Here is a 24,528-nt window from a genome sequence, read left to right on the forward strand (position 1 = left end):
TTTTATTATACATTATTTGTAATATAATTGAACATGAAATATATATATATATATATATATATATATATATATATATATATATATATATATATATATATATATATATATATATATATCACGAATAGCTTTATATACAGTATATATATATATATATATATATATATATATATATATATATATATATAAATATATAAATATATAAAAGAGACCACTGCAAAATAATCAGTTTCTTCTGTTTTTTTTCTTACAGGTTCATGTATTGGTGGGATGAACAGTTTTGTTCCATTTTTTGTGAACTGCTGACAATATTTCTCCTAAATTCAAAATATAACTATTGTTATTTAGAGTGTATATTTAAAGGAAATGACAACACACCAAAATAACCCAAGATCATGCAGTATCTGCAGAGCTTTAATAACTCAAATAAAACAAAATGCAAATAATTTGTAAACAAATTGTGTTAATGCTTTGGCTAAATACCATCAAGAAATCAGTATTTGGTGGATTAACCCCGATTTGCATGTGTTATATATATATATATATATATAAATATATATATATATATATATATATATATATATATATATATATATATATATATATATATTTCCCCACCCCACACATACACTGGAGATACCTAAAGCACTGTAAACATATGCACTGGAGCATGGCATCAACTGTGTAAGAAAAATAGCCGCGTCCTGATTGGTCAGTATCACAGATCGCGAGTCCTAATTGGTCAGCGTCACAGGCCTTGGCTCCTCTGCTGACTGAGGACGAAGCCCTTGACTGTTTTTTTTTATAATATAGACTGTGTGCGGTTACAGACTGTCTGTCTGTAAGAAAGAGGACCCTGTACCGCGTCTAGACGGCTTCTGGCTTTAAAGCAGAAAAAAAACCTGTCCTAGAAGTAAGACATGACGTAATGAGTCGTTCCGTTTGAGTCAGCGCTTTAAACGCTGGACAGAGTGCAGTTTTCTGTCACTATGTTAGCTTAGCTACCAGTGTTTACCAGCTAGCATGACAGCTAACTACTAACATGTTCTCTCGCTCGTCAGCTCGAGACGTTTCACAAATATGGAGTAAACATTTTTGGGTTAGATCAGCAAGAAATTGCTTGAACGCTATTCGTCTCAGCTAGTCATTTTTTTTTTTTGCCATCAAAAATAAGTCGTAAATTGTGGACAGCATTCCAAGACTGTAAAATTATACCCGGTGGTTTTGAAAAGTGGTTTCGGATAGGCGTTGAGAAAGTGAAGACCGGACACTGTGGTCATTCCTGCTGCCACATCCGCTCAGGTGCGGTTTCACCTCGCTGATGTTTATTTTCATGTTTATTTTTTTGTACCTGTGTTGTTTCGATTGCTGACCGTATGGTTTTGCAGCTGCTTCTTTTGTCGTTTGAGCCGCGATCTCGTCCCTTGTCCCGACCTGCTGAAGCATGCTGCAAAAATGCAGTCTGTAAGCAGAAGAGATGCTGGAGTGTGGGAACAAACCAGGAGCCTGCTCTACAAAAACCTCCTGATCAAATGGAGAACCAAGCAACAAAGTCTGCAGGTGCTTTTTCCTTTAAATTGCTGTTTCCTTTAAATTGCCCCCCCGTCCTCAGTTCTTATGGTGATGAGGTTGTATTGCACTCTTCCTTGTATTCAGGGGATCCCAAATTTATAAGCCTCCCTAAACCCCATCCGAACAATTATGTGTAACAATATTGACTGCATAGAAAATAAAATCTGAGTAGTTCAATTGCTTGAATTGAAGTCAGAAGATGTGTTAGGAAGTGCTGATTTCCGCTGGCACGTCCAGCTCTGATGGTTTTCTGGATTTAATTTAAGGAAGAATTGTTGAATCCAGAGCCACACTTGCAAGAAGTATCATGAGTGCATGCAAAAATAAATAAATAAATAAATAAATAAATAAATAATAAGGCAGTGTAGCGAAACACTGGCACAAATGTGAATTTCATATTCTATAAAGTTTCGCCATGTTTTTGATGTTCATTCTCTTTACCTTTCTTTGGTCCACTGAGTCAAAGGACTAGCAGTGATGGATGGACACATTTGTCCCATTTTTATCGCCTGTGCTAGTGCAGCATGTCAGGATAAGGGGGGAAAAAAATAAATAAAAGACCAAGTTAATTCTGTTAAATGTTGTTTGATTTTATATCGTAAAATATTTATGCTCATCATAAATAATTGACTTAACACAGCCGTGTGAAATCATTTGGAAATATGCCCTTCAGTGAACCGTAGTCAACCGAGTTATCAGTCTGTTCAAACATGTTTTATTGTTTGAGATTGCGAAATAGTAAGTTTGCATGTCATAAAATGCATGTTGGCAGATTACTGAAGGATTTTTCTCATCTATAAGTTGTTACTAAGAAGGCTATATTTAGTGCAGGCCTTTTAAACAATTTCCTTCAGTCTATTTTCTCACAGTTGATCGGAAACTATTAAAAGTGTTGTAGGCTGTGGATCAGCACGCGGAATTAAAATGGTTGCGATGTCCAAATTTAGTCTATCGGTTCAGCCAGATAATCTATATTAATTGCAGGCATGAGGGGAACAGAAAGCTTTCACATCCCATACCCAGCCTGCATACATACACACACACACACACACACACCTGATTTCTGCTTGCCCTCATGTTACTGCACCTCCATCCATAATCACACAGTTCGTTCATAACATTGCTCATGCTTCACATTACATCAGAGGTTTATTCTGGTATGTTTATCATGAAGTACATGTCTCACTGACTAATCTAGGGCCTAGACCAAATTGTCAACTTGAAGTGTATGCATTAGTAATCAAAATCTGTCAGCATGTTGTTCAGACCACTCTGCTGAATATATTTTATGTTTGAGGCTCTGAGATGAATACTGTTGACCGGAGATCTTTTGTTTGTTGTCTTTGTAATCAACAATCGAACCCTTGGTGAGCGGTCCTAATCTGAAAGGCCAGTGAAGTATGGAACATGTTTAAAGTCTATTGTGTATTGAGAAGTACACTAGACTCAAGCTGTGCGATTTCTATTGTGAGATATCCATATTTGGAATGAACCACATCCGAGGAACCTAAGCAGACCAGTGCATTAGCTGTATTTCTGGTTAAGGGTGAGGCTGTTGATGTGGCTCTTTGCCTCTTTTATAGTTTGAGCTGCATTTATTATGCATGTTGACCAGGAATCAGTCAATTAATCTATCTATCTATCTATCTATCTATCTATCTATCTATCTATCTATCTATCTATCTATCTATCTATCTATCTATCTATCTATCTATCTATCTATCTATGGCACATCCTGATGTTATGTATTTTTGACAGTTGTACATGTATTCAGAGTATTTTGAAATATATAAGCCGCTTAAGAAATGTAAAGCCTTCTGAATACGCTGCCTTGAATTTCTTAATGTTGTTGTTACAGAAATAACAATGTAGTGTTTGTAGCTTTAATGCTTCTTTTTTTGCTGTGCTGTGGATTGTATGTATACAGTATACACCCAAAATTAAACCCAGGGCTCAGTGCAGGCTAGTTGAGTTCTTCTACTCCAACCTTGACAAGCATACGTTTATGGACCTTGCTTTGTGCTGGACACTGTTAAGCTGGAAGACCTTTGAGCTCTTTAGTTTCAGTGAACGGACTGTAATGCTACAGTATACAAAGACAGCCTATATAATTGTTTCCTATCAACTTTGTGGCAATTTGTGGAAGACCCACATATATGCATGTTTAACACGTGTTCACATACTTTTGGCCGTATACGTGTAGATCAGGGAACATATGCAAGTCTGATTTTTGATGCCAAATTATGCCTCCCTCTATTTGTAGGAACACTTAAGGAAACTGAAGATAACACAGATAGCTAGCTTGTAGGTAAATAATTATAGTTTTTATCCAGGCATATTCGAATATAGAAACTACATCAGGCTGCATCATCTTCCTTTCTGAGCACAGAAATAGAACACTGTGGGGAAGGTTTTTGGCCTTCCCCAATGATATGTTCTATTTAAAAAGAAATAAACTGGAGAAAGCTGGACCTCTTGCCAAGTACAGTCTTGCCAAGAAAGTGGTCAAATTGATTTTTATGGAGGTTGATGCAGGAATATTGAGTAACTCTACAGTATTTAAACTATATGAGTCAGATTTCCTCACATATGTCTAAACAATATACATTATACAATGGACGATTATTTAAACTGCTGAACTGTATATTCCTATCCTGACTTTTTACAAAGGTTCATTGATTTTTATTATATAAGCCAGAGCCTTATTTATTTATTTATTTACTTACATAATTTTTTGTTGATTGATTTTTGGCAAAAGTGTTCTCTGCATACCAGTCATATGTATTTCACAGACTTCGACTGTGAAATAATTCGTTCAAATATTTCTTACGTGTATATAATTCATCAACATTTATCTTGAATCTTTGTCTCTCTGTGTGCAGGAGTTGATCCTTCCTCTGCTCCTATTGGGCCTTCTCATACTCATCAGTATGCTGAACCCCCATATCTCTTATGCCAGCATCAGTACTACTGAACTTGATGAAATGGAGTATATGCCTTTTAAAGGCCTGGGCTACACCCCCGTAACAAATGTCACAAGTCAGATTATGGAAGAGGTGGCACAAGAGCTACGTGAGTATGAGTAGCTGGATGATTTATATATTTATGCACACTGAATATGTAATTAATGTTAGAATTCTGCTGTATGTGTTAGAATAAAAAGAGTTTTTAATACAGTTACCCAACTCAACTCAGCCATGTATTGCATTTTTCTGTAATGTTTTTTGTCCAGCAGAATTAAAAGTCGGTTCCAGAAGTTTCCGGGTTTGATTCACTTGATGCATTTATGTGGTTATGGTTACAGACATGCAGGATCGATTGGAGATGTTCTCAAGTGAAGAAGACCTAGAGAATGCCAGTCTGTATGAGCCACTTTACTATGTGGGTGTGGTGTTCCTTGATAAAATGTCCTACCAGCTACGTTTCCCCTACAACCAGGTCCCCCTGCCTAGTGACTTCACTGAGTCAATTGGTAAGAAAGACAGGTTGAAAAGCAGCAAGATGCTTCTGAAGATCTCAGTATGTAACAGTGCAGAAATTACTAAAAGCAGTTTAGTTTGATTCTTCTAGATGGGTACTTACAATACATGCAAATGTATGCAAGTTTTCTGCGCTAATAGGCATAGACACAATGATATTATATATAACTATAATGTATAACTTGGGTTATGTGGTTAACTGATATACAGGATAACCTAGGTTATATGGTTAATAGTGTCCCTCTTTTTATTTCACAGCAAACTGTTATGCCAATAATTTAAACTGCCGGGCAGCAAATTACTGGTACTCCGGGTTCATACGCCTGCAGTCACTGATTGACGCTGCCATCATCCAGGTTAGAACTGCAGAAAAATATTGCATGTTTTTACACTGGCTTAGTGAGTCTATTTTAAGATTTGTGAAAATATGTGTCTTACTAATTTTTTGACAGCCCTGATTATTTTTTGTTCTTAATACCTTAACCAAAGTAAAACTATAAGGAGAACGTAGTACAATCTCTAAATTGAAAATAAATCATTATTGTAAATAATAATAATGTTTTAATTGAAACTTGATCACTGTGTTTGTGTGGTGATGCAGATGCAGACTAAACGTTCAGTGTGGAGAGAGCTCGGTAAACATGTGGTAATGATGGGTCACCCAGGCTCAGTGGAGGTCCAGAAGTTTCCCCATGCACTCATCTCCATCTATCTAGTGCTGGCCTTCACGCCATTTGTCTCCTTCCTCATTGTCAATGTAGCAGCTGAAAAAGAGCATCGACTCAAAGACACCATGAGCATGATGGGACTGTATGATACGGCATTCTGGTAGGCATGGAGATAAATGAGTTGGGAACAGCTATCGAAATACTGTGAAGTTTTACTTTGTTATTGATGTGAAGCTCTAACCTTCAGGAGCTGTGTAGAAGAAACAGACTTTCATCCTTGACTTGACTCTTAAATTCCTAATTCAACATGTTGTGAAATTAAGTGAAATACTGCGTCTTTGCTAAATGCTTACATTTGTTTGTAATTATTGTTTGTTTGTGTGTGTGTGTTTGACACAGGCTGTCATGGGGTCTTCTTTATGCTGCCCTGGTGACCACAATGTCTGTTCTCATGGCTATTATTGCCACATGGACCCCTCTCTTCTCCAACAGCAATTTCCTTATTATCTTCCTCCTTATTTTCCTCTATGGAATATCCACTGTGAGTTTAAATGTCTCTGTACTTTAGCTACGCTCTGTGCAAGAAGAGTTGGAAAAATCATTTAAAACAATGATCAATTTAAATGGCACCTGCTGATATATTACTTGTTTAACCTTAGGCCTCTTTTCATTTCATGCTCTATTAGGCATTCAAATTTGGGCCATTTTCTGGTGCTTTTACGTTCATTCTCTTTTACGTTCATTCTTTTAAATGTTCATTTTCTCACAGTAATTGTGCACTTTCAGTTAAAAGAGGCATGACAGCATTTCACTGCTGCCTGGGTCACTTCTATTTTTTTGAGGCAATTTTAAAACAAATGTCTACTGTTCTTGCACCTTCCCAAAGCCTCATTGTGCAATTTCTCAAATATTTAAAAAATTATTGAAAATGCAGATCTTTGCTGATGCCAGTTAATCATTTTTATCATTCGCACACCTTTGAGCTCTGATCATACAGTTTGGTCTCTTTCTCCACAGATCTTCTTCTCCTTCATGCTGACTCCTTTGTTTAAGAAGCCCAAGTTTGCAAGTACAGTGGGCTCCATGCTGACCCTGGTGTTTGGTTCTCTGTCTCTGTTTACTGTGCTGATGAGGGACTTTCCCCAGCTGGCTGTCTGGCTGCTCTGCCTGCTTTCTCCCAGCGCCTTCTCAATTGGTATTGCACAGGTAACTTCTCCAAGATCATTTAAGTCCATTTATATTTTGAGGTGAAAATTCACACACAATTTGTTGGTGATGTAAGTGCTTCTCAGAAACTTATCTGGTGCTTATAAGTCGGTTGTTAAATGTAAGTGATACTACAGTGTACTTCAAAAAAATATTGATTTTTTTTTTATATTTACATGTTCTATATTTGTGTAAAATATCACTGTGTTTTCATGTGTAGGTGGTGTATCTGGAGGCGCAGGAGGATGGGGCAGTCTTCTCCACTCTGGCTAATGGCCCTCATCCTCTCTATGTGCCACTGCTTATGCTTTGCTTGGACTGCATCCTCTATTTGCTGATTGCCATTTACCTAGAGCAGGTTCTGCCAGGTGAGACTCCGAACTACATCCTATACCTCAAACAATATACATTCAGAATCATTCTCTCTGGTATATGGTGTATATGTTGGCTACTTTCTCAGTCCATTCTTTTATATCCTCTGTGATCTTTTTCTGTTTTTATATCACGGAACAGTTGTAAAAAGCATTTAACTGCACATTGTACTGTGTGTGTAATAAAATTTGTATTTAGTGTAGTTATTTAGCTACTGGTAATGACTGAAAAGCAAACGTCCTGCAGTTTATTGTCGCACAAAGTAGGATGGTTAGTTATCTTTACAGTGTAAATTAATAAATATTATATTTCTACAGCACAACACTGTTACTTTTACTTTTCCAGCAGATGTATGACTGTTTGCAGTGTCCTTTCAAATACATTGCCTGATCTCAGCAAAATTTCCTCCTGCCTGTAGGTGAGTTTGGAATGCGACGCTCTATGATCTACTTTCTGAAGCCTTCTTATTGGTCAAGACGCAGAAAGCGCTATGTGGAAGTAAGCTCTGTGTATGAGGCAGAGGTGAATGGAACTCCTTCTGCTGATGAATCGGTAGAGCCGGTTTCTCCTGAATTTAGAGGCAAAGAAGCTATCAGGTACCAGGCCACATTTTTAAAACATTCACATTATCTAGTGTGGAAAGGAAATGGACAAGAACGAAAGAAGTGTATATACACTTGTGTTCCATTTCACACTCTCACACACCAGTAATAAAGAAATTTAGTGAGTTCTATTAGGGATGTGTGTCAGAGGTTACATGTCTTGCTCTGAAATTTAGAAAAGCTTTTTGTGATGTGCCAGTGATACTGCATCTTTCGGAGACATGGCATGCCGCCAAGCATGCATTTAATACCTGGGTGTGTCCTAATGGTTTATCCATTTTATCCCTTCAGGATCTGTAACATCCGTAAAACTTATAAAGGGAAAGATAACACAGTGGAAGCACTGAGAGGTGGGTCTAGTCAATCTTTTCATATTCCTGTTCTTAGCATTTATATTAATGCTTCTTGATTATTTAGCCTAGACCAAATATCACATTGACAGCATCTTCAGTTTATTTTCTTTGGGAAAGAATTAAGTAAGTAGAAGTACTTCCTTCCTTTACTTCCTTAGTAAAGTTTTCTGTGGTTTTAGGTTTGACCTTTGACATCTATGAAGGCCAAATTACAGCACTATTGGGTCACAGTGGAGCAGGAAAATCTACCCTCATGAACATCCTGTGTGGCATTTGCCCTCCAACTGAAGGTATGATTACTTCAGACTGTCATTTGTTCAAGTTCAAACACAAAAGATTCAAGACACAGCGTGTTTTATTAACACTTATAATTATATGAGTAGTAATAGGAATCATTTTATATTGAGCAAATACGAAAGTGCACCTAAGATATGTGGTGTTAGTAAAATGTAAATCTTTCTATGCTGTTTGGCCAGAAAAATGTGACTGAATTGTATTAAAAGTTAACCTATAAATATGGCAAACTGGCTTTAAAGCTATGGCTGTTGTTGCTCATATGACCCTAGGCTCTGCTACCATATATGGCTCCCCGGTGGCAGAAATAGCAGATGGTGCTGAGATGAAGCAGCTTGTGGGGATCTGCCCTCAGTTCAACATCATCTTCGACGTGCTGACTGTAGAGGAGCACCTGAAGATTTTTGCAGCGATTAAAGGCATTCTGCCCTGTGACATTGATAATGAGGTACACACAAACACTACAATATAATATAATAAATATATGGCCAAAAGTATGTAGATACCTGACATCACACCCATATGTGCTTTTAGATTTAGATTTTTTATTTTTTTTTATTTTTAGTTCCTCTGCTGTTATAATAACTTTTACTCTTTTGGGAAGGCTTTGCCCATTCAGGGATTTGCTCAGTCAGTCACAAGAGCATTATTGAGGTCAGGCACTGATTTTGGGCATGAAGGCCTGGCACACATTTGGCATTTCAGTTCTTTCTAAAGGTTGTCTTGCATTGTTACGCTGGAACAAGTTTGGGCCCCATAGCTCCAGTGAAGCAAAGTCTTAATTATATAGCACCTAAAGACATTCTATACAATTCTGTGCTTCCAACTTTGGGGGAAGGCCACATATGGCTGTGATTGTCAAGTGTCGACAGATGTCCAGACAGTGTACCATCATTTACTGCTGTCGCATTTTGCCTGTAATCTTATGGATGAATATGCAATATACCCCTATCCCCCAAAAAACCATGGTTAATATATATTAGCCAATAAATTCACATCAACACATTAATTTTGTTAGGTTAAGAAAGTTTTGAAGGCTCTGGACCTGGAGAAGATCATGGATGCACCGGCCAAGAACCTGAGTGGAGGTCAGAAGAGGAAGCTGTCTGTTGGCATTGCAATTCTTGGAGACCCCAAGGTAGAAAAAAACCCTATACTGCACAGAATTATGATTATGTAGGTAAATGTCTCTGACCCTTTGTTTGTGTATGTGTGTGGGAAATGAAGATCCTGCTTCTGGATGAACCTACAGCTGGTATGGACCCAGTATCACGTCACCAGGTGTGGTCATTACTGAAGAGTCGCAGAGCAGGCAGAGTTACTGTCCTTAGCACACACTATATGGATGAAGCGGACATACTGGCAGGTCTGGGTCACCATTATTGCAGCTCACATATGCAACACACACATTAACTCTCAGGATAATTTTGTATTCTTATTTATAATCTCCTGGATCCGTAGATCGTAAGGCAGTTATCTCTCAGGGCCAGCTGAAATGTGTGGGTTCTTCTCTCTACCTCAAAACCAAATGTGGTGTTGGCTACCACCTTAGGTCAGTGTTGTATGTGTGTTCATTTTTAGCTTAAAACTGTATTTAAAACAAACATTTGTGTAATAACATTTGGTCTAAATAATGATACTGATATAGTTTAATAACTGTGAGAGTTTTATAGGCATTTTAAATGGTTGTGTTTGTTTTAGGATATGAAATGGTTACTCTTTCAGTCACTTATTTATTTATTTACCTTTCTGTACGTTTTGTTACCTGTAGGTTTATTTTGTCCTTTTTTAGAGTGTGTTGGTGTGCTTAGAAAGGAAAGTGACAACAATACTGATCACTTCAAGATGGTGCCCTTTCTAAACATGTGATTTTCACTTTGTGTAGGATGTCTGTGACTGAAACCTGTGAGGTAGACAGCCTCACATCACTGGTCAAGCAGCATGTTTCGAAGGCTGAGTTGTCAAGGCAACAAGAAGCTGAACTCACATTTACGTTGCCTTTTGAGAGCATGGAAACATTTCCAGGTTTGGCTTCTGTTAACCTTCTGCTTTTGCTTCTCCTACCATCTGCCATAGTGTACAATGCCTTCTGCTTCATTGAATAACAGATTACGTAGCAGTTTTCCTAGTGTTGATTGATGAGTTTAGAAGGACAGTGTCTTGTCACCCTGCACCATTCATAGTGTATATGTTTAAACAATTTCTGCCATCAGATGAGCAGGCATATTTTACTAAGAGAGTAAATACTACATGCAGTGTTTAAAATGGCCACCATGGGTTGTTTGATGGGTCTGCCTGAGTCTCTATATATTTGACAAAAACCTTTTTACCAGCTTGTCATCCTCTGTTGCACACTGTTTGACTTGCTTGAATTGCTTCAATTTTTTACATATCTTTATGATGTAACAAAAGCTGTGTAATGCTCTGCATTTTGCTGGTGTAGTTTAGGTCCTCATGCCACTGCAAAAAACGATCATCTTGTTTCAACGATCATCTTTAACATATGATGAAACATTACTCTCCTGATTAAAGTGTTCAGGATCAGAATTCACCAAAACTTCACGTAAATTATAAAGTGTAATGAATAGGAAAGCCTCTTTTCCGATGTACATGCTCTAGTGACACCCCATTCTCATTTGAATTATTTTAATCATGACCAACCCAAAACAGACACAAAAATATCTCTTTAGTCATCTGCCTCACCCTCCTTGCTGTGCTCCTCCTCCCAAAACTTTTCCCATGGACCCCTCGACAGTCAGATGATGATAATTAGAACAATACGCCTATATCGTTTTAGCTGAGGACTGAGGAGAGGGAACTACCAGGCTAATGCTTGGATGTTAATGAGTAGTATGCAAATTTGTATTTAGTTAAATGAGGATATTCTGTTTTCCAGAACTAATTCATTTGGCACAGATTTGATTGGCTTTAGAAATGCCCCGTCTGTAAATGAATGTTGTTCACCCCTGTGCACTGTCCCAGAGACTTGTAGAATATGCTCTGGTGGATCATGGTGATCCAACGTCTTACAAAGACAAATTTAGTTTAGTTTCTATATTAGTTAGTTCTGTTTATCACACATTTATTATTATAATTCGTTATTATTCTTCTTATTATTATTAATAGCAATGATAATATTGTATCTATTGATAGCTCAGGTGAAATGTTTTAAACACCTCCATATTGAAAAAACAGGAAAATGTAATAAGTTAATCAGCCGCCTTACCAATGAGTGTATTGTTTGTTAATTGTTTGTTTGTAAATTTAATGCCTTTTATCTTATGTATAGGGCTTTTTGCCAAGCTCGACAGTAGATCTGACTTGGGCATCATTAACTATGGTGTTTCCATGACAACATTAGAGGATGTCTTTCTGCGTTTGGAGGCGGAAGCAGAAGTGGACCAGGCAGGTAAGATGGATGATCAAGCAGAATTTTACATCTTTGGATAAGCGAAGAAACTTGTGTACATGGTCATGCTTTGGTTATTTATCTCTATCTATCTGTCTGTCTGTCTTATCATGTGATCACAAATTATACAGAGATAGACCAAGAGCTTCAGTTATTGTTCACATCAAATATCAGAATGGGGAATAAATGTGATTGCTTTGACTATGGCATGGTTGTTAGTACCAGATGGGCTAGTTTGAGTATTTCTGATATCCTGGGATTTTTCTTTTTCTTTTTCTTTCTTTTTTTTTTATACAAAGAACAGTTTTTAGAGTTTAAATAGAATGGTACAAAAAACATTCTATGTGTGGAGCATCAGCAGGTTGAAATGCCTTGTTGATGAGAGAGATCAGAGGAGAATAACCACACTGGTCTGAGTTGATAGGGAGTCTATAGATACTCAAATAAGCACTCTCTACAACAATGGTGAGCAGAAAATCATTTCAGAATGCATGAGGAGGAAGGACTACAAAAGCTCACAGGTTTCCTTCCTATCGGCCGAAACAAGAATCGTGGGCACAGACTCAATGAAACTGGATAGTTGAATACTGGAAATAGGCCAGGTGCTTTTTATTCTAATCTTCAGCCATTCAGTTTGGGTGAGCCTGCATTCATGATAACCTCAAATCCATGCTCTTCTCTAACAGGAGTGGAACAGTGTGGTCTTTTCCTGTAGTCTACCTCAAGATTTCATTTTTTTGTGCATGCTTTGTGCATACTTTTCTGTTTACCATGTATGCACTTATTCTACTGGATAGTACAGCCTTTAAGTAATGCAATAATAAATAAATATTTAACTTTGCTTCTGCCTGCTGCATAATTATGAATGGTTTATGAAAAGAGATGGAAATATGAACAGATTCTTATTCTTTAAACTTCACAAGTTTTCTAAATTATAAACATTTTATCCTCCTAATTTTGGTGCTGTCATGGGATATTAACAAATGAGAAAGTTCTTTAATATTGTTTGATATTTAGAATGCTCAGCAAAATTCCTAATTTTGTTAAGATGCACACATGAACACATGAAGTATACAAATGGCTTAAAATTTTACCACTGTATGTTTCTTTTTGGGAAAAAAAAAATCAAGGTTGACATTAGTGCGTTCTGTTTCAGACTACAGTGTGTTTAACCAGGAGAAGGTAGAAGAAGGAGGCGATGCCTCCTGTCTGGAAGATGTGGACCAAAGGCTGCTGACCTTCTCAGAGAGCAGGCATAATGCAGTGACAGGCCACACCCTCTGGAGGCAGCAGTTTAGCACAGTAGCCTGGCTCCATATGCTCAACCTTCAGAGGGAGAAGAAACCCATTATATACAAGTGAGTTCAGTTATTTCACCACAAAACCATGTCTTGTTTATACAGTGGTAATTAGTGTGATTGCATAAGCAATTCTGGATTCGCTACTAGTCTTAAATCCTGGACTCACTACTAGTCTTAGTCTTATATATTTAACGGAGGCTAGCGGTAGGTGTTGGTAAATACTACTCTACATACTACACATACTACCTTAAACTACCTACATACTACCTTAAACTTTAGCTATGGTTCAGTTCCTGGTTTTTGTATGGACATTTAAGCAGAGCACACACACTAGTTCGTTTAGACTTCATATTTTATCTGTGACTTTAGTTTGTATTTATTATTCGAGAATTTCTTGCAATAATTTAAGCATGTATAGCTTTTATATATGTAACGGAGGCTAGCGCTAGGGGCTGTGCAGGCAAAGTGAGTTGCTGTGTGTGTGCTGTACTTTGTTAGCGCGCCCGCCTCCCATGCGGGAGGCCTGGGTTCGAGACCCGCTCGGAGTTGTATTTATATATTATCTGAGATTTTCTTGCAATAGTTTAAGCAACATATCACTTAAACGGTAATAGCTAGAAACATGGTTCCAACGCTAAAATGCTGCTTAAGTGTGAATTCGTAAGCTTGAATTCTTACTCTACAGCCACATACTACCTTAACCTTTTTAAACTGTGACTTTAGCATTGTATTTGACAATGTATTGCAATAGTTTAAGCAACATATTGCTTTGCTTTTCGCAATCACATGCATTTTCTTCTGGAAATGCAAAATTCTAGTTGCAATTGCATAAGAGAAATGCGTTACATACTTATTCGTGTCTCTCTTGGTCTTTTTCTCATACACTAGTGTGACACTGTTCCTGGTCTTCTTGACTTCAGTGCTGGTTCTGTCACTGGCTACAGGGAATATTCAGATCCACTCCCCTGAGAGACAGTTCCAGCCTATTTATCTGCTCCGCAGCCATGAAGCCCCACGCAAATATGCCACCAGCTTGCTTGTGCACAACTCCTCTGGTCTGTTTGCCTGCATCTCTTGAATAGGAGTTTAGTGTATTGATTTAAAAAAGACTAAGCAAACAGGCAGATAATTTACTTAATTGAATGATAAATATGCCCTATTTAATTACTGACAGATTATCAATACTTTGAAGTTGTGAACAATTTAACAGAATTGCTTATATGGTTCTCAATAAAGGAAAGCCTGCAGAGACCAATAGTAGACTCTCTTGCTTAATGCTGTTATTGATACCACACAATGGGGTTTTGCCCTTTTTTTCCTGCTTGTGTTTTTCTCTCATAGACTCAGATATATCAGGCTTCATTCATAACCTGGAGTCTCAGGACATTAAGGTGGAAATAATGAAAAAACCGGACTTTATGTCTGCTGCACCTCACAGTGCTGCCATCCAAGTAACAGGTTCCAGTAAGGTGAGTCAACAGGACAAATGTTTTAAACTGGTTTTGTTTATAATGACTTTAATGTAGATTAGGGAATTTCAGCTGGAATTTTAGCTGATAATGGTTTTGGTTGTTTAGTGGTAAACGTAACACTAATATTCTGAAATGCTTAAATTAAACTATGCTTTTAATTGATTATTATGTGTATGGAATGCTTTTAAAGCTAACATGGAGTGGAGTCTTAAGGGAGTTCTTGGTTTTCTCAAGCTGAAAGCTACAAAGTAGTAAAGTTACACTTGTGTATTAGTGATTTAAGGAGTTTTCATCCAGTGAGTAGCTCTTGGAAAGGCACTTTGTTTTGAGCTTTAGCTTCCGTCATCAGTTGACTTTTTCTCTCTTCTTGTTCTCAGTCAAGCTCTCTCTTTCTCCTTTTATATTGTTTCAGGATTTTAAGTACATTGTAGCCTTTAACAGTACCACAGTGCACTCTCTGCCGATGGCAGTGAATGTTCTGAGCAATGCCATCCTAAGAGGCTACAATGGTACTGGTCACATAAACACCTGGACCAAACCCTTTGACTATGTGAGTGTAATAAATATAATTCAGATTTGCATTTTCATGCCATCATTAACATTTTTGACAGGACATAATAAGGAACTGTTTATTTTTTTTATTTTTATCTTAGCAAATTCCAGATTCAACATCTTATGCTCTAGTTTACATTGAGGCAGTGATACTGGGTATGTTGGCAGCTGGAATGCCAGCGTATTTTGCAATGGACCATACACGAGATCGAGAGGTATTTATCTTTGAATAGATATCTTTAAGCTATATATTAATTTCCAAACATAATGTTTACTTTAAAGTGTTCACACCCAAACGTTATTCATTGTAACAATAATTTTAGCGATGATCTAGCCAAAAGAAAAGTAGTGTTTAAATGTTTTTGCATCTGTTTTAGATAAAGTGTCGGTCAACACTGAGGATCTCTGGTTTGGTGCCGTCAGCATACTGGTGTGGGCAGGCAGCTGTAGATATCCCCTTCTACTACCTCATCCTCATCTGTATGACGTGTACATTGTTTGCATTTCACTCCACGGACCTGCCTTCCAACAGCAATGTATTGGCTGTGGTGAGGAGAAAAGCTTGCATGAAATGAAACTCTTGTTTCAAGAAATTCTCACTAGAGTATTCCTGATTATTCTAGTCCTGATAAGAATCTTTAGAAATGGGCACCTTAAACAGTCTATCCTTCCACTTCAAATCCAACAGTACTATACAACTACACTGAGAAATTTCTCTCTCTCACACACACAAACACACACATATAAACATATACAGTCACAGATAAACACACACAGTCTTTTCTATGGTAGCTCAAATTGCCTGTCTGACTTATTTTAGTAAAATAGCCAACATTCATATGAAAGTGTTATGTTTAGTTTCATTGCTTTTTTCTTATATTTCTTTAGATTATTTGTCTCATTGGTTTCTGCCCAGCCACGATCCTCTTCACATATTGTGTGTCATTCATGTTTACTAAAGTCCAGAGCAACAGAGACTTTTTCTCCGTCGTTTCTATGATGGTAGGTCAAAGACTAAGATATTAGCACAATACACACACACACAAATATTTTTAGAAATTGCAAAATTTCAACAGTGTGGCACTCAGTACTCTTTTATGACACTGTACACAGCTTTAAGCATCAGTTGTAAGAGTTATTTAGAAATAAAAGGAACAATAAATGCAGTATTATTCTAACATTCAACCCAGGCTAATTGACTGTGTGTATGTGTTTTGTTGACTCAGGTTTGTGTAGTGTCTGCCTCAATAGTCCAGCTTGTCTTTGTGAATGATTATCCTGGACTAACACGTTTCCTACATAACGTGCTATGTTTCTTCAACCCATTATATCCTCTGATGGGATGCCTCAACTGCATTACCAAGGTAATGTTTTATCCACAAAAGTTATTATCTAAAAACTGCTACCAAACCCTGCAATATATATGTTCAGTTATATGGTGCTATGAATAATGAGTTAAGATCCAGAAAGGCACACAGGCACTAAATTGTGGGTTAAAGTTAATTAAGATGCTCAACTTTGCCTAATTCCAGGCTACATTCCTACGACCTTTCCATGAGGAGTTCCTTTGGAAGAATCTACTTATTGCTGTTATTGCTGTGAGTTTCATAGACATTTTAAATATTTGGTGTATAATTTACATGTATGCCCTAATTTGCTACACTTATGAAGATTACACTAATATTTACTGGTGTTTGCAGCCTTACTTCCAGTGCATTTTGCTGCTTTTCTTGCTGCGGTGGCTAGAGATTCGATATGGAGGCCTAACTATGAAAAATGACCAGCTGTGCAGGTTCTCTTTACTTATTTACCATGTCCTTTATGATCTCAGTGTTGTGCTTTTTAAAGCCATTTGATATATGTGTGTGGCATGCATGATCTTTTTATTTGATGGATATTGTTGGCTGTCCTTGCTGTAGGATTTCATGTAAAGCCAAGGGCAAAGTGCAGCGGAACCCAGAGGAGAATATTAATGAGGACGAGGATGTTATGGTGGAGAAGGCTCGAGTGAGAGAGGCCCTCACCTGTCAGTGCTGTGAAGAGGTTGGAGATGGTTTACTTGTAATCTTCATTTTAGATGCAAAATGTTTATATATGTCTTAAATGCAATATGATTCTATTAAATTAACTAAAGATCAATATAATATACAGAGATTAAATAGCAAGGGCAACTGTCATTTAATTTTGTGGCATCCATTATGTATAGTCAGGTCCATAAAAATTTGTACATTTAGTAGAGATATTTGTATTTCAACTGTCCATCACAATGTAATGGAGTTAAAATTAAATTATGCATATGTGAACTCAAATGCAGAGTTTCACCTTTAACTTGAGGGCATGTACATCCAAACTGGGTGAATGCTCTAGGACTTATACTTCTTATATATGGTCCCTCCCTTTTTTAAGGGATCATATGCCACTAGACAGTTGGCTATTCAGTTGTTCCATGGCTAAATGTGTGCTATTCCCTTATTATTTTACTTGCAGGTAAGCAGAGTTGAGCTGTCATTTATAAAATTAAAATCTGTTAGTATTAACTCTACAACTTTTGAAGTACAAAGAGCTGTCTCTGCCATTGAAGCAAGCCATCCTTTGGCTGTGTGTGTTCTTAAAGAAATAACATCCTGGTGAGCTTAGGAACTCCAAAAGGTCCAGAAAAGTATAAAAAACAACTGTGGTGAATAGCCTGTATAGTTCTGGAACAACATCCTATGGACATATTAGACGAATATCAGCTTGTGGCTGATGTCCGTAGGTTCCGTAGTTCAGGCAGTCATCGACTGCACAGGATTTGTGGCCATATACTAAAAATGCCAGTTTATTATGCTAGTTTGCCCAATTTAATAGACCATCTAAATAATTTACTGTATTTTCTAAATCATTCATCCAATTCGGATGTTAATACCAAATAACAAAATTGAAGCTGAAGGTTTCCCTTTTGAGGTCATGCACTTTCTTTATTTTCAGCTCAAGTATACTTTAGAAGACACCTAAAGTAACATTCCATTTGTCAGTGCTCTGATATTTAACTTCATGATTATATATGAACCATGTTAGGTGAGACCTAGTGCATTGCAAATGATCTGTTGCTCCTTAGGACTATACTGTATGCTGTGCTTTAGGGTATTATTGGTAATACACAAGGGCTGCTGATTAAGTCTCTCATTCGGTTTGTGTGCTCAGAAACCAGTAATAGTGGTGAGTAACCTGAGGAAGGAGTACTTAGTGAAGAAAGAGGGATTCTCCTTAAGTAAAAAAAGAAAAGTGGCTGCCAAGAACATCTCCTTCTGTGTGAGGAAAGGTACATAACTTTCTGTCTGTCTGTCCTGTCTGTGATTTGAGAATTTTTTTCCTGTTTCTGTCTGTTTTTTGAGAAATTGTGTGTTAACATAATGTAACCTTGTTTGTACAGGTGAGGTCCTGGGGCTTCTGGGACCTAATGGAGCAGGGAAGAGCACAATTATGCACATGCTCTCAGGAGACACAACGTCCACTGCAGGACAAGTGTGTACTTCCTCTAGCTGTCACTCTCTAATTTTGTGCCTACTAAACAGACTGCATTAAGGGCTTTTTACATCTTTAATTAAGCTTGATGTGGAACATCATGCTCATGGCATCTCATTACACTTTAATGCAGGGGTTCTCTAAGTTTTTGGAGCCAGGGACCCCTTTAACTGTAAAATAAATTTCACGGCTCATTAATATTCTGAATATAATGTTCTGGCTATTTATTGGAGCCCTAGAGCTTTCCTTGTTCCTGAACATTCCGACGATAGAAGACATTAAGTCTAAGTTGACATTATTTATAGTCCTACTTGTTCTTGAGTTATTGAAGTTTGGATGCAACACATCCAATTCAAGTGACCTTTCAAATGGCCAAATAATGATAAAATAATAACATTGTTAAATTTGGATTGTGAGATCCTGTAAAAAAATTAAAATAGAAATAATCTTCTGAGTATGTGTCACTGTTAAGTAACTTTGAACCCTGCTATGAGAGCCACTGCTTTAATAAACTAGTTATACTTTATTATAGGTGAAAAATACCAGGAATAGGCAATGGCTCATTAAACAGTTTTACACCTTTTTTCCCCTCCAGATCTTGATGGGAGACTATGGGACAGAGTTCAGGCCAGTGGATAACCCACTTGAGCATGTAGGTTACTGCCCCCAGGTCAACCCATTGTGGCCTAGGATCACCCTACAGGAGCACCTCCAGATCTATGCTGCAATTAAGGGTTTACACCACAATGACGTACCAAACATCATCAGACGGTACCTTCTACACCCACTGAACACTTTTTTGGTTTTTATGCCAATGTTCTACTTTTAGCTTGTATTGTGCAGCTTATTGAACTTCGACCTTAGAGGAATAGTACATTTTTCAGTTTTGATAAATAAAATTACATAGTAAACCAAGCTGTAGATTATCATTCTTATCAGCACATAATTTGCTGTGTGTCTTAACTTTCAGTGTGGTTAATGCACTTGAGTTGAAGGAGCACCTTCATAAACAGGCTAAAAGTCTGTCTGCAGGCCTTAAGAGGAAGGTGAGAGCAACACGGAACAGCACAACAATATTCTAATCCTAGACTATTCCACTCTTTGTAATGCAAGTCTGCTGTTTTGTTTGCAGTTGTGTTTTGCACTAAGCATGCTGGGGAACCCTCAAATTGTGCTCCTAGATGAACCTTCCTCTGGAATGGACCCCAAGTCTAAGCAGCGTATGTGGTGAGACCCCATTTAGTTTACTTAGCTTGACTGATGTATACTTTTAATGGCAATTTTATTCTTAAAGGATTTTTACATCATATTAATATACTAATTAATATATTTAATTAATATATATATATATATATATATATATATATATATATATATATAATATATATATATATATATATATATATATATATATATATATATAATTATAGCCACTTCAGCTAAAGAAATAATAAAAAGTAAATCTTTATATAAAAACTGTGATTGTAATCACATCTGAGATGTGTCCATCCGGATCGCGAATCCTTTTCAATGAAATAAGTATATGCCAAAAGCTATTTTCTAATAAAATCAAATTTATATCCGGCACATGAAGGTCAGCTCAGTAGAGCCTTTTGGGTCCTACGGCGCCACGGGTTGCTACTACAGTTACTATGCTCACTGTTACTGCGTTCAGACATGCATTAATTCGTGCAGTGAAGAGAGCAGAGAGCAGTGCGGAAACTGATTAAACTTTCAGTGAGTGAAAAACAATGGCATTCTTAAAAATAAGGAAAGTTCACACTGCAAACAGAGTTTTTCGAGATGATTGACTGTGCCAGAGGCGGTTTTTCCTGGACTTTGGAAAGTGGCACAACACACCTTGAGCGTGTTAGGTTCAACATATAGCTGTGAGTCAAGAATGACCAATGAACATTTACATTCCAGTTTGAGGATTGCACTGACCTCATTCCTCCAAATATGCAAAGTGATAGCCCATGATTTCTCCCACTGAAGTTCTCGATCAGAAAACGTATGCAAATTAACATGAATGTAATGTGATATATATTTTTTGGAACCAAGATGTTTTATTCTTCCACCTTTAAGTTCAACTCAGTTCAGCCTAACAGACAATTTTATTTAATTTTAATTGAGTTTTTAGGGACTTAAAGAAACAAATTACCAGTGAAGTTCATTTATACAAAACTGGCACTTTATTTTTGCCTATTTGTATTTCTGAATGCTATTGTTGATGATCTTTTACCAATGCAATGTGAAGCACAGAAGAGAGCAGCGTTCATCATTAGATATATTTAGTAGAGACAATACATGTAAAGATAAAATATGTGATATGAGATTTCTCTTTTTTGTTTTGTTTGAACCAGTGAGGTTTGCATCATTAATTATGATTGTTAATCCCAGTTCAGCAAAAAAAATCACTTTATTTTTATAAAAATGTTGTTTACACTCATTTGTTTAGTCTGCCAAAAAGCATCAGTTCATGTTGTAAGGTATAATTGTCCAGACCTCAGCTGGCAAGCAGGGTTCATTTACTGGACCTTAAGCAATTTTAGTTGAAGACCCCTGATCTAACTTGTGCCTATTGTAAACATAATCAGTACAAAAATGTTATTGGATAGATATAGTCAAGTTGTGATCAGTGTGGAATTAAGGAAATTTTGAAATGTGTCTAACCAACTACTGTATTTGTAAAAGTCTACTCTCTCTGTGTTACCATCATCCTTTTGTGCCAGGAGAGCGATGCGTGTGGCCTTTAAAAACAAACAGCGTGGCGCTATATTGACGACACACTACATGGAGGAGGCAGAAGCTGTGTGTGACCGAGTGGCCATCATGGTTTCTGGCCAATTACGGTTTGCTCTGCTTTTTCTTAATCTTTTAGATAAAGAAACACTATATTAATACTATTATAGCTAATACCTTATGTCCATGTCCACTAATTAACCAATTTATTAAAAGTAGTTGTGGCCCAAAATATTCATTCTGCATCGTTACATAATGGTTTGATTTGTTACTGATCTACATTATTATTATTATTATTATTATCATTATTATTGAATATGCAGACCTATTATTGAACGATTAAATGTATTACTCATTTATTTATTCTGAGCCAACATGAAAATAAATGCACATTTTTAGGTTTTAAAATTTTTTGTGCTATGGATTTTTTACATTCCATGCACATTTTTATGGCATGGAAAATCACTTAAAGTGATCATGTTAAATAAATGGTATGCTCTGATTGTGTTGTTTTTTTTTGTAGGTGCATTGGTTCCATACAGCACCTAAAGGGTAAATATGGCCGAGGTTACAGTCTGGAGATTAAACTCCGAGAAGAGCTCACAGGCCTCCAGCAGGTGGCTCTACTGCACAAGGAGATACTAAGAATCTTTCCTCATGCTGCACGCCAGGAGAGGTACAGTGTATAGCTCACTGTGATAGTGTAAAAGGGTTGTATTACTACAGTTAGAAGAGGTTGGGAACTGAGTAATGGTGAAATATTTTGTAGATTTTCGGGAATGAGGAATATTTTCTCCTGTTGATATTTGTGTTGCTCTGTTGTGTTGCAGTTTTGCCACATTGATGGTTTATAAGATTCCAATGGAGGATGTTAAATCACTAGCCAAGGCTTTCTCTCAGTTAGAGACTGGTGAGTAGCCAGAGAACAGTGTTTAAATAGCTTATTGTTATTGGAAGACTTATTACATTACCTCCCTTTCTTTCTAATTGCAGCTAAGCAGAACTTCACTTTTGAAGAATACAACTTTTCCCAGTCTACCTTGGAGCAGGTTGGTCGAAATGCACAGTGCTATAATAAATCTCCGAACTTAGTTGCTATTAGAATATTTGAAAAACCCATATTGTTTTGGTGTCAGGTTTTCATGGAATTCGCTAAAGAGCAGGAGAATGAGGAGGAGGAAGTGGGCTCCCTCAGCACCACCTTCCAGTGGCAGCGGCTCCCGCAGGATGGCAGAGCATCTGTCAATCATTCTGATAGCATTGTCTACCAGTTGTGAGCCAGCCCTACCATCTCTCTCTGCCTGTGTGTCTCACTCCAGATAGTTGGTGCTCCGATATGTGGTGCCACTGCTGTGAGGGTCTACAGATCCATGGAGCTGGCACAGGCACTAACTCAACCAGCATGACTGCATTATTCACGTCACATATCATTGCTGATTCCTAAGCTTGTGCTAGGGTTTTTATTTTTTTTTTGAGACAGAGGATTTAATTTGTTGGATTCCCACCCACTTATTTATTTTACTTATTTTTGCTACTTATTGGCCTTTGTGAACAGGTTTATACCGTGTTCACTTGTGTCTCGAGCTTATATATCAGCTGCTGGGTGATGTCATGCGTGTTTAATCAATCAAAGGGTCGGAAAACAATGCAACAGAGGGATGCCGCTGAATCACTTTCCTACATCAACACTAAAAAAGGTGCTTTTAGTTTTTGTAGCAACAGATCTAAACTTTAGATCTATTGTGTATATACTCTTGTATATACTTTGTTCTTGGGGATCTGATGCATATGCTTGAACCTTCACAAGCACAGTGGGGCTGTGAAGTATGAGAGGTTTTTTTTTTTTTTTCCTAGCTTCTGTCTCAGCCTTGAAGGTGTTTTTCTGGCTTTGTCAGTGTGACAGCACTGCTGAGACATACCAGCATGTGGAGACTTTGTTTCACAACCCCACCATGAGGCATGAGGAGTGTCCTCTGTCCCTGCTGCACCAGAGGAGATCTTGGACTCCTTTTCCAACACCAGCACACGCTTCAGGCCCTCAGAGCATTCAGCTGTCCAAAGACTGCCACCTGATCAGTAGGCATAGACCTGTACACACAAACACATTGAATGGCAAATGATTCACAAATCGACGCCTTTTTTCCTTCATTCAGTCTTTCTTTCATTTTGTGCGTGTGTTTTTTTTTTTTACTTTTCTTTCGACCTTACTTACACCTTCCTGTTCCCGTGTAAATGTCATAAATGATTGAACATAAGATGTAGTTTCCCATGCACTCCTCTTACATGCATGTAGCACTCCAGATTTATCAGAATTGAAAACATGGCCTAGAGGTGGTGGGGAAGTCTTTGAAGTCAGAAGACTCTCTTCCTTTCCTGTTTTAATTATTTATCATTACTTCTCAGCAAGTCCTTGAACGCATGATGGGACTATTATGTGTGTTATTGAAAAATGGGATTGTGACAGTTGTTTTATCCTACTTTTGTAGCAAAGATTAAGAGCTTTATGGTGGAGAGTTTGCTTTTTAATGGACGGCGTTTATTTTCACACATTCCAATCGTATTCAGTTGTTTCAAATTATTTCCCCCTTTTGGACGAATTATAGTATTCGATATTAACATTAGTACTATTAACATTTGTTGATTAAAGGTGTTCCGTGGTTGTTGCTTCTTTGCACACAGAATAACAAATACAGATTCAACCACAATCTAAAGAAGTTGGGTTTATTTATAATTGTAAAATGTAGAATGAGCAGATTATAACAAGTATGGAGTTTAGAGTTTGCAATAAAGCAATTCTGTGTCCATGTCCTTATGTTTCTTTATGTAGTCCGTTACAGAGAGATGTTTTCATGCTTCAGATAAGTGCAGTTCATAAGTCTCATCCTTCAGTTACCTCTTCTCCTTAAGTTTGCAGTTAGACTTGTCGTGCAGAGTGATGGATTTTTGCATTTTCTTGTTTGGAAGATGAAATGCTCCAATGAAAGATGCCCAAAATGAGTGGTAGG

At 37.3% G+C, this 24,528-nt stretch overlaps 1 protein-coding gene across 2 annotated transcripts; it reads left to right on the forward strand.

The window, feature by feature from the left end:
* The first annotated feature begins 776 nt into the window (after positions 1-776).
* abca5 (ATP-binding cassette, sub-family A (ABC1), member 5) lies at positions 777-24,528 on the forward strand. 2 transcript variants are annotated; one of them, XM_058406407.1, is made up of 39 exons: positions 777-1,299; positions 1,386-1,557; positions 4,452-4,641; positions 4,874-5,041; positions 5,307-5,404; positions 5,650-5,876; positions 6,116-6,257; positions 6,734-6,922; positions 7,143-7,290; positions 7,713-7,890; positions 8,188-8,246; positions 8,429-8,539; positions 8,816-8,991; positions 9,562-9,681; positions 9,771-9,909; positions 10,005-10,095; positions 10,429-10,568; positions 11,833-11,952; positions 13,109-13,310; positions 14,142-14,308; positions 14,595-14,722; positions 15,138-15,275; positions 15,379-15,492; positions 15,655-15,825; positions 16,166-16,279; positions 16,504-16,641; positions 16,810-16,875; positions 16,978-17,069; positions 17,197-17,320; positions 18,461-18,578; positions 18,690-18,781; positions 19,377-19,552; positions 19,752-19,827; positions 19,914-20,008; positions 21,514-21,633; positions 22,047-22,199; positions 22,354-22,433; positions 22,517-22,572; positions 22,660-24,528. In XM_058406407.1, the coding sequence occupies exons 2-39, from the start codon at positions 1,453-1,455 to the stop codon at positions 22,798-22,800; spliced, it is 4,962 nt and encodes a 1,653-aa protein (XP_058262390.1). In that variant the 5' UTR covers positions 777-1,299; positions 1,386-1,452; the 3' UTR covers positions 22,801-24,528. The 2 variants fall into 2 exon arrangements, with proteins under 2 accessions (XP_058262390.1, XP_058262391.1); XM_058406408.1 differs by lacking the exon at positions 1,386-1,557 and having other exon boundaries at positions 780-910.

This window comes from Hemibagrus wyckioides, linkage group LG13, assembly GCF_019097595.1.
Source record: "Hemibagrus wyckioides isolate EC202008001 linkage group LG13, SWU_Hwy_1.0, whole genome shotgun sequence".
Lineage (NCBI taxonomy): Eukaryota > Metazoa > Chordata > Actinopteri > Siluriformes > Bagridae > Hemibagrus > Hemibagrus wyckioides.

Coding starts and splice junctions, on each gene's coding strand:
- abca5 (XM_058406407.1), top strand. CDS start 1,453: ATGCAGTCTGTAAGCAGAAGAGATGCTGGAGTGTGGGAACAAACCAGG. Junction 5,042..5,306: donor TGACTTCACTGAGTCAATTG/GTAAGAAAGACA, acceptor TTTATTTCACAG/CAAACTGTTATGCCAATAAT. Junction 7,291..7,712: donor CCTAGAGCAGGTTCTGCCAG/GTGAGACTCCGA, acceptor TCCTGCCTGTAG/GTGAGTTTGGAATGCGACGC.